This window comes from Populus euphratica, unplaced genomic scaffold (assembly GCF_000495115.2).
Source record: "Populus euphratica unplaced genomic scaffold, PopEup_1.0 scaffold258.1, whole genome shotgun sequence".
Taxonomy (NCBI): Eukaryota; Viridiplantae; Streptophyta; class Magnoliopsida; order Malpighiales; family Salicaceae; genus Populus; species Populus euphratica.
Window position 1 is genome coordinate 140,503 of NW_011500138.1, and position 11,141 is coordinate 151,643.

Below are 11,141 nucleotides of genomic sequence, written 5' to 3' on the forward strand. Positions count from 1 at the left end.
GTAGAATTTATTTTTTTAATTTCATCCCTCTTGGATTTTTTTAATTAAATTTGATTATTTTATTACTATCTTTTTACCTTTAAAAATGTTTTTTTTTTATCAACATTAAATTTGTTGGGGGGTTGAGTTTCTTCCTTGTGCTCGAGTTTATAGCTTAATAGGTTGTGAGTTTAAGATCTTAATCCGAAATTAGAAGGTTTGTATATGTTTGCTTGATTTTTTTCTTTTCTTTTCGTAATATTATTTTTTTAGTATATCATCCTATAATTTTGTTTGTTTTGTATGGGATTTTTCAAATGTTTTAACATAATCAGTTTCCTTTGTTTTTTTTTTATTGCTAGATCTTTTTTTAAATATTTTTTTTAATTTAATTTAATTTATTTATTTTATCATTTAATATTAAATTGGTTTGATATTTTTTTAGTATTCTTTATAGTCTTTTTTATTTCTTGCTTTTTTAAAAGAAATCAACCTAAATAAATATCATGAATCAACCTGAATTGCATATAAAAAATTACTTATGGTGTTTTTTATATTTGAAGATTTTAACATAAAACAAATCTCTTTATTATTTGCTTCCTTTCGTATTATGATTTTTTCTAAAAAAACAAAAACATTATATCTTGTAGTATATTAACTTGATACCTTCATCTTAATAATTATACACATATCACTCTATCATTTTTAGTTTCTTGTTTCTTATATAAAAAATAAATTTTTATTACAATACAATTGATAGGTTGATTTCTTTTTTCTTTTTTTTTTTTTAACGTGGGTGTCCGGGCCAGCTTACGCGCACCACGACTAATCCCACGAGCCCTGAAGTTAACGACCATGTAAGCCTCCAGTGGCCATCATATGAGCAACCAAGGATTCGAACCTGAGACCATAGAGGGAGCAAACCCCTTGATCCCAAATTCTTACCACTTGACCATCACCTAGATGGTTTGATAGGTTGATTTCTAATAATATTGCACACAAACGATTAATAATTCTAATTATATTTTTAAATTTTTTATTTAAAAATTACTAAACATACCATTTCGCAATTTTTATTTTTTTTCAATATTTACTTTATTTCGAAGGATAATACTGCTTAATAGGAGTAACCTTGTTGAAGAAACTCATAAATAGTTGCTCTCTCTTTATTTAGTTAAAGTGAAAATAATAATAAAAGAAATAAAAGGGAAAAATACACGAGTCCATGTTAAGCCGGCAAGACAGATGGACAGGGGAAGCTGCCCAGTGGGCCTATGGGTCCCACCAAATAATCGTCTACCTCCCTCCCTCCCTCCCTCCTGTAACTCAATATAATTAATAAAAATAAAAAACAAAAACAAAAACAAAAACAATAGAATAGATCGTTTTGGCAGCAAAGAGAGAGAGAGAACTGTTGTTTGCCATCATCATTCATCAATTAACCATTCCGGTTGATTTCTTTCAAGAACAAACTTCCGACCGGCGTGCAGCTCCGGTCTAGCGATCCACAGCGTTTCTATTTTTCGGTGATCTCTGATCTCTCCTTTTCAAACTCCTCAAATGTTTTTGTGTAGTGAATTAATTTCTGACTGTAAAATAATCATTAAAAGTAATCAATTTGTGGGGTTAAATTTTATCCCTCTTGTTTAGTTTAATGAATATTTGGGTTGGTCAATCTTGCTTTTAGTTTTGGAGAGATTTGGTGGAAAATAAGAGAATATTGGTGCTTGGTTGCTGAGAAAATCATGGTTTTTGATTTGGATCTTTAAGTCTTTTAATGGGGTTGCCTGAATTTGATCTTTTTAGTTATTGTGTGTTAGGGGATTATTAATACTATTTTGCTTAATGGCCTCTTGTTAACTTGACTATATTCATGCCCATCTTGAATCTTGTCACTTTTTCCGTTGCTTTTGTACAAGCAGCAAAGTGATAATTTCTTTTCAGCTTAATGAAAAAAAGTTGATGCTGCAGATACAAATCCTAGTTTTGATATGATGCTGGTTTATTTGGAATTTTTTTTTGGGTACTTGTGATCTGAAATGACTAAAAACTGGGAGGATATTTAAGGTCTTAACAAGTGGATTAGCTGTTATGGATGGCATATAAAATTGGGGTGTACTTGGTATTCATGTTTGGATTTAATTTTGAGATGTTGCTAAGGTTTATTTTTATAGAGCTTAGCATGCCTCCATAAATTTGTAAACTGGTTTGTGATCTGGTGAGTTATCAGTTTGGTGAAACTGTGTAAGGTAGTACTTCAATCCTTTCATACTGCCTTCATTCATTCAGTTATTTGTTTTGTGGAAAAAAGATAAATGGATTATGGGAAATAATATCATCACTTATTCTCTTCTTGTACTGGTATGTATTTATGTGTTTGTTAAGAATGTGGATTATCAGAAGAAATGAAATATCTGTGAAAGTGACGATCTAAGAAACTTTAGCATTGCTTCATCATTGTCTTGATATTATATTTCCTATGAAGAGAAACACTTATGTATCAATCGATTCAAGAGAAAACGATTATTAATGGTCTCTTTTTTACTTTTGGTTCAGATTCTCTTAAAGATGTCAGGTCAAGGTCAGCGCTTGAATGTGGTTCCTACTGTCACAGTGCTTGGAGTTGTGAAAGCTCGCCTTGTTGGTGCTACAAGAGGTCATGCTCTTCTCAAGAAGAAGAGTGATGCTTTAACTGTGCAGTTCCGGCAGATTCTCAAGAAGATTGTCTCTACAAAAGAATCAATGGGAGATAAAATGAAAGCCTCCTCGTTTGCTTTAATTGAAGCAAAGTATGTCGCTGGTGAGAACATCAAGCATACTGTCCTTGAGAATGTCCAAACTGCAACTCTTAAAGTCCGATCTCGGCAAGAGAATGTTGCTGGTGTTAAGCTTCCTAAGTTCGACTATTTCCATGAAGGTGAGACTAAGAATGACCTCACTGGATTGGCAAGAGGTGGCCAACAGGTTCAGGCCTGTCGTGCTGCTTATGTGAAAGCTATTGAGGTTCTTGTTGAGCTTGCTTCACTTCAGACATCATTTATGACGCTTGATGCGGCTATCAAGACCACAAATCGTAGGGTCAATGCACTGGAGAATGTTGTGAAGCCAAGATTGGAGAATACTATAACCTACATCAAGGGGGAGTTGGATGAACTTGAAAGAGAAGATTTCTTCAGATTGAAGAAGATACAGGGTTTCAAGAAGAGGGAAATTGAGAGACAGCTTGCTGCTGCCAAGCAGTTTGCTGAGGGACAGGTTGCTGAGAAAGTTTCCTTGCAGAAAGGGATTTCATTAAATTCAGCTCAAAACATGTTGTCTGCTTCAGAGAAGGATGAGGATATAATTTTCTGATGCTGAGGTTAGTTTATATGTTTTTCCTTAGGATGCGTGGCTTTGGTTGCTGTTGCTTTGTCTAAGGAGGATTCCTATTACTATTTAGATGGAGAATCTCATTTCGGAATAAGAGTCTCATGTATGTTTCTATTTATTGTGTATTAAATTTCTGACCATCAGTGAAACTCTGCAAAAATATTTGTTTGTTAGTCTTTGGTTGGTAGCTTCGGCATATTTATTGGATCACTTATTTTCACATAAATGCAACAACAGGCATTGGAACCTTTGAGAACTTAGATCTTCATTGATCTTTCCTTTGCTAGTGATGTGAGATGGTTTTGGTCACAGCTGTTCCTTCTTCCTTGAATCCTGGATTGGTTTTATGAATACTCCTAAATCCCCCACCTGCTTGATACTTGAGCAAAGGATCTTGCTGAAAAGGATTTGCAAGTTCTTGTTGTATCTTGGAAGTCTGCCAATTTTTATGACTTGACAATTATTCATCTACTGAAAGGTGTTTTATGCATGTCTGTTACTCGTGGAGAGGAAGTAGGCATTTCTGCTTACTCTCTTCACTCAATTCTTTGGTCCTGTTTTTGATTTTAATGTTGTTATTCGCAAAAACTTTCTTGACAATGGATTGTCAAATCTTTAAGCGTGCATTTCTGCTGTCAAAATGGTGGTTTTTGATTCTCTATGACGAAGGATTTTCAAATCTCTCATGGGTGCAGTTTTTGTCTATAAAGAGCATAAATCCTGCAAAGATTCTACCATTGCCCTGGATGGATTTTCAGTCACCTATAACAGAACCATGAAATCACCTCGACCAAATATTATAGGAGAGGATGCTGAGGTGGCTTTTCATGGCCCATAACACCATTGTTTCTTTGGCATGATCAAGGCTCAATTAAGCTGTTTGATTTTAGTGAATCGAGTATAATTTATCAAATCAAAAAAGATACCCCTCAATAAAGAAAAAAGAAAAAAGAAATGGGGAAATGGGAAATGTGGAAACGAAAGTTGAGATAAATTTTATATTTTGAGTTTTTTGACAAATTATACTCGACTGAAATAAAATAAAATAAAATACAGAAACGTTTCTGACCAAATCCATAATAGCAAAGCTAATAGAAAAACTCTTAATGAATTGATGAAAATACGAAGTGCAGATAATGAGTTAAGCATATAATAAAAGACAACAAGCACACAAGTCTAAAAACTATTTTGTGATTATTTTGGTTTTTTTTTTTAATTATTAATATTGTTAAAGTGTACATAAAACTAAAGGGTATGAAAAATTCATTGTTTACCCACATCCATACACCGTGAATTACAATGATATTACTTTTTTTTTTTCACTCAAAGTGTATTACTTTCTTCTTTTTTTATTACAATATTTTTTCTTTTTGTTTTATTTTTTTCCTTCAAATTATCTGTTAATTTTACTTTTTAAAATATTAAGCTAGTTAAAAATTTCTTTCTATATTTTTTTTCTTTACAATACTATTGATTATTATGATGTTTTTCCACATGTTTTTTTTTTAAATTATATTTGTTGATTTTATTGTTTTATTATTGGGTTGATTGAGAATTTAGTTTTGTTTTTTTTTCTTTAAAACATTGTTGATTGTTATAGTATTTCTCCAAATGGTTTTTTTTATTATTTTTTAATGATTTTCTTCAAAATTATCTTTTTATTTTATTTTTAATATTAAGCTGGTTAAAAATTACAGTTACAATATGCGTGAAAAGTACTATAACTTTCCTCACAAATTATTGTAGATTGCTATTGTGTTTTTTTTCACATGGTTTTTTTCTAAAATTATCTTTGTCAATTTTATTTTTTAAATATTAAGCTGATTAAAAATTATAATTATAAGTAAAGCTAAATCATAAAGGGAAAACACTGTAACTTTTCTCACAAAACATTATGGATTGATATAGTTTCTTCTCACATGTTTTTTTTCCTGTTTCTTTTGTGTTTTCTTTTTTTGTAATATTTTTTTCCAAAATTATCTTTATTAATTTTTTTTAATATTTAGCTGGTTATAATTTAATTTTGTAATAAAGTTTAATTATATGGGGAAAATAAGTAACTTTCCTTACAAAACACTGTGGATTGCTATAGTGTTTCTCCATTTGGTTTTTTTTCTTATATTTTTTTTTAAATTGCCTTTTTCAATTTTATTTTTTTAATATTGAACTGAATGAGAATTACAATTATAAGTCATTACAGATAAGGCTAAATCATGTGGGGAAGCACTGTAAGTTTCATCACAAAACACTATGAATTGCTATAGTGTTTCTAACATGATTTTTTTTCTTTTATATATATATATAATTAAATTATCTTTGTCATTTTTTTTTAAATATTGAAATGATTGAGAATTTAACTTTGTAATTAAAAACAAATTGTGAATTGCTACAATGTTTTTCCATATGATTTTTTAATGATTTTTTTCCAAAATTATCTGTCATTTTTTTTAATATTAAGTTGGTTAAGAATTATAATTACAATAAAACTAAATCATATGGGGATAGCGTTGTTGTTTTCCTCACAAAATATTGTGGATTGCTACAGTATTTCTTAAAATGGTATTTTTTATGATTTTTTTTAAAATTATCTTCGTCGATTTTAGTTGGGAAAGCATTGTAGTTTTCCTCACGAAACATTGTCAATTGCTACAACATTTTTCCTCATGGGTTTTTTTCTTTTTAAAATTATTTTTATCAATTTTTTTAATATTAAGTTGGTAGAGAATTTAGCTTTGTAATGTTTTTTTGCTTTTTATTAGTAGAAAAGCTAAATTATATGGGAAAAAAAATTGTATCTTTCCTCACAAAATATTGTGGATTGCTACAAATTATTTTGTTCGGTCTCTAAGTTTTTTTTATACCCAACACAACTTTTTTTTTTTTGTCAGAAAATATTGGATTCATTATACCTTTAGTTTTTATTACTTATCTAGCATTGGTTTACAATTATAACACTATCAAATATATTTATTTTATAAATCTGCAGCAGCACACGAGCATGCTATCTAATATTTATTATTTAAAATTGCAATTCTTTTAGATCCTATGTTGAAAATTCAAAAGGTGCAAGGGTATCCACATATCCAAGCTTGATATAAACTTGGTTTTAACTTAACTCATTATTTTCACAATCACATAAATATGTCAACATTAAGAGAACTCATGGCTTCACTTTAGCTTTATTATTATGCACATGAACTTATTTTTTTTTTGTAGATTATAATAATAAAATGATGTTTTTATCTTCATAAACATAACATAATTGATCTTGGAAATAGTTATATAATAATCTTTTTGTTATTATTTGCATAATAAAATTATTGATATGCTATTAGAGACAAAAACTAAAACATTGGTAGGTATGGATAATTTCAACTTTTTTTACTTTATTTTTGTTGTACAGGAAAATAACTAGAATACTCTTTAATTAGAATTTTTTTTGCCTTTGGTCAATAGGTTTTTCATCTTTATATATATATATATATATATATATATTAAAAAAAGTTTAGCATGGGCAGTTTTGTATTTTGATATAAAGAAAATACATTAGCAGTTTTGTATTTTGATATAAAGAAAATATTATTTAATATGAAAAGGAAAGTAATGCACGAACCAAACATGAAATTACGTGGGTGCTCCTACACTTTTTCAGACGACATGTACAACATCATCTAGTGGCCAAACTTTGTTTTTAACAGCAACATTTTAATCCTTATGGTGTCGCCTCTATTCCTAGACAGTGTGTTTGGCAAAAATATATCAGGTTTTATGATAGTGGCCTTTTTCTTCTTCTTCCTTTCTTTTTTTCTCCTTGTTTCTATAGCCCACCCCTGACATTTCAAAGCACCAATGGTTGTTTAATGAGTACAGCGTTGTCCAATTACCAAACTCCAGCTTCCACAATAAAATTTTTATTTTTATAGCATTGCCTCAATTAGTGGGCTATGTGTGTGGTAGAATATATCGGGTTTTGCATTGGTGACGGTTTCTTTTTTTTCCTTTCCTCTTTCTTTTCTCCTTCTTGGTTCCAATGCCCACCCTTATACATTTTCAAAGCAGCCTTTTAATTTATTTTTCATTTAGATTTTGTCTATTTTTTTGTTGCTCTTTGTTTTATTTTAAATTATCCATAGAATTGCAATCTTTTTTCAATTTAATCCTTCTTTGTTTTTTCCACCTTTCAGATTTTGGTCCCTATTTTTTCTTGTGATTTTTTTATTCTCTTAATTAATTTATATTTTTAATTTTATCTCTTAATATTTTTTTTATCATTCTATTTATTGAACTATTTTCTCAATTGCATCTGTTGATATTTTAGATCATTTTATTCTATATTAGATTAGTACATTTTTAATTACAATTTGTATTATTTTTAATTCTTTTTTATTTAAAATTTATTTTTTTATTTTATTCCTTAATATTTTATTGATCGAGTTTTTGTTAAACTTTTGAGTCATGAAATTTTGATTAGGTTGGCTTAAATCTCTTTTTTAGATCTTTTTTTACAATTATTTTTGTTGATATTATCCTTCTATATAGTTGTCTTGATATCATGTGTAAGGTCATAAGTTTCATGTGTTAACCCAACTTTGTCTAGAAATATATTTTTAAAAAAATTATTTTTTCTTGTTGTTGTCTATTTTTTTATTTAGAATATTATTAAATTATTCAAGGTTTAACATGATTATCTAATTTATTTTACTTCTTACAAAAACATAACCATCTCTTGAACTTTTCTTTTTTAGGTTGAAAAAATAGTTTGGCCCAGCCCCTGGGCCACCAATCTAGTTAACAAAACATTAAAAGATAAGAGGATTTTAATATACCCCTCCTCACAAAATATTATTCAATATAATAATGTTTTTTTTTCTTTTTTTAATATTTCAATTACATCTTTCAACATGAAATTTAGTGAGAATTGAGTTTCATAATTTTTTTTAATTTATTTTTTATGAAGTTATCTCAGGCTCATGATTTGGATTGTGAGCTTGGCGGGTTGACTCATGTTTTCCCCACTTTTGTTATTAATTGTTTTCTCAATTTATCCCTCAACAATGGATTGATTGAGAATTAGGTTCCCTAATTTGTTTTGATTTACTTTTTAGGAGATTATCGTCATCTCATGACTTGATTTATAGGTTTTGGTCGGTTCACTTGGGTTGATTCAAATTATTTTTTATGTCCTTTTTTAATCAAATGTTTTTTCAATTTCATCTTTTAATATTTCAATTTCATAATTTGTTTCAATTTGCTTTTTATTGGGTTATCCTAGTCTTATGACTCGGGTTACGGGGTTAATAGGTGAACCTGAATTGACTCGTGTTATTTTGTTTTCCTTTTTTTAATTGATTTTTTTTTTCAATTTCATCCTTCAACATTAAATTTATTGAAAATTAAGCTTTATACTCTGTTTTATTTTACTTTCTATGGAGTTATTATGATCTCGTAACCTGACATGTGAATTAGTAGATTAATACGAATTGATCCTAATCGATTTAATATCTTTTTATCTCAATATTTATGAAAACAATCTCATCTTGAATAATTATTTTGAGTTAAACTACAATTTTACCTATCATTCAGTTCGTTTTTTTACCCATCAAGTTGAACAAGTTATATCGGATCAGTCCTCACATGATTTATTTTTTTTACTAGAAAAAATATTGACCATGCATAAACATTTTTTTTATTTTTTAAATATAATCCTCAATGTAACACTGACCAAAAATATAGTAATAAATAAGAGAACTAGGGTTTTAAATTTATTTTCTAAAATAATGCTAAGAGAATGATCACTTTTCTCAAACATTGGTTTTATTTTATCTTTTTCTATCCCACCCAATATCTTTTTTTCGCGCATGAGAAAAGGTGTTAGGGACCTATTCTAATACAACAAAATCTAATATCTCTTTGGTCATCAGGAGTCTCAGTCACATTATTGGGCTCAGCAGTAGTAGGTGGTTTAGCAGTTTATGCTGAAGGACTTTTTGATTCCTGCTTCTTCTAGGCCTGTTCATGGTTTGATTTGATTTGGTTTGGTTTGGTTTGGTTTGAACCATAAAAATCAACCAAACTGAATAACTGATATTTATAAAAATTCAAACCGAACCAAATTGAATTCTGGTTCAAACCGCATTGGTTCGATTATGTTAAATTCAATTTTTTGGCTTAAAAATCAAAAACCTAATCATTAAATTAATAAGCTTTTTTATATTTTTTTAAATGGGCTTAGATTAAATTGGGCTTTTAAATTTTCTTATTAGGCTAAGTTTATGGGGTTTTTAATGAAAACTCTTTAAAATTTTCTAATTTGATTTTGTTTGTTATAAGCTTTTTAATGAAATTAAAATATTGATATTTTTTTTTTAATTCTTATAGTAACAATAAATTTAAAATGCTATCTTACTATCTTTAATATGCAAAGAAATAAGTTATGCTATCTTTAATATGGAAAGAAATAAGTTATGAAAATTCAAATCAATACAATATGCAAGATGCAGGATCAAATTTGAGCACCTCAAATTAAAAGAGATGTTCACACTAAAAAAGTTTACATTAGTAAATAGTAACCAATAATAAATTATCATAAATATCAGGCATAATTTGAAGAAAAAAATCCAGCACTAGCACTACAGCAACATCCAAAACTTTCAGCAACAACAAAAGTCAAAAGATCTAGGAAGGATAATGTTATAAAGAAACACTGGCAAATTAGCAACATATTAGAGTTCATCTATTAAAAAAATTAGCAATGCAAAATTTTAAAAGGAATTAATAAGGTAAAGTGAATTAATTATCCAAAACAATTATATTTCAGGATTGCGTCAACATCATCAATACAACTTACAAACAATCAATTGAGATTTTTAAACTTTCACCAAATTCTACAAAAACATAAATTAAAATGTTAGATTAAACATATGTAAATAAATGATATTATAAAATAACTACATTTAAATTTATAAAAAAAATTACATAATTCAATCATCTCAGAATTTTCAATATAATCCATTACATAATTCAATCATCTCATAATTTTCAATATAATCCATGAAGATTCTCATGTTGATTGGAATTAGTGCTAAACTCAACCAATTCTGACAACAAACAAATCTTGCACTGTCAATGGAGATAAAAAGCTTCAAAAAAGATTTAATATACGATCGCCAATATTGAAAGTCATTTTAGAAACAATTGTAAATACCGGAATAGCTAACACATGTTGTGCCACCATAGAAAGAATCTTGTAGTTATAGCATTACAGCTCCACCAACCCAAAATATCTAATTTAAAATTATTACGATCCTCACAATCATCACTCAAATACCTCTCGACCTCATTTTTTTTTTACAATGCTTTCTTCCTCTAAATGTTTTTTGAATTAAGAAGTTAAATCATCCAACAAAGCATCATTTACCACCATTAAATTAACATTAATATTTTTATTTATACTAGTTCCAACAATATGAATAACCTCAATATTCTCATCAACATTCATATAATGCTCAAACAACCTTAGCTAAGTATCTTTAACCTTAATTGTAAAATTTTCAACTACTTCAACATCATACAATCTTCCAAAACAAAATCTCACATCCTTCTATTTAAAACGTGATTCTAACACAACAGCCACATATAACAAAAACAATTGTGTATCTTGTGATCCCTCTAATATTTTTTATACTTTGTCATCATATTCTTGATCATTTTACTTACATAAACATCTTCACTTCTACAAAGTTGGGTTATACTTGTGTGCATTAAAATCAATTTATGGACAAAAAAATTAGATG

The 11,141-nt window shown here is 28.4% G+C and overlaps 1 protein-coding gene across 1 annotated transcript; it reads left to right on the forward strand.

Moving 5' to 3' along the window:
- Window positions 1-1,317: 1,317 nt before the first annotated feature.
- Window positions 1,318-3,608, forward strand: LOC105110552 (vacuolar ATP synthase subunit D (VATD) / V-ATPase D subunit / vacuolar proton pump D subunit (VATPD)). The gene is made up of 2 exons (XM_011005629.1): window positions 1,318-1,505; window positions 2,536-3,608. The coding sequence occupies exon 2, from the start codon at window positions 2,548-2,550 to the stop codon at window positions 3,328-3,330; it is 783 nt and encodes a 260-aa protein (XP_011003931.1). The 5' UTR covers window positions 1,318-1,505; window positions 2,536-2,547; the 3' UTR covers window positions 3,331-3,608.
- Window positions 3,609-11,141: the final 7,533 nt, after the last annotated feature.

Bases quoted from the DNA above. Each gene is read 5' to 3' on its own strand.
- LOC105110552 (XM_011005629.1), top strand. From the start codon at position 2,548: ATGTCAGGTCAAGGTCAGCGCTTGAATGTGGTTCCTACTGTCACAGTG.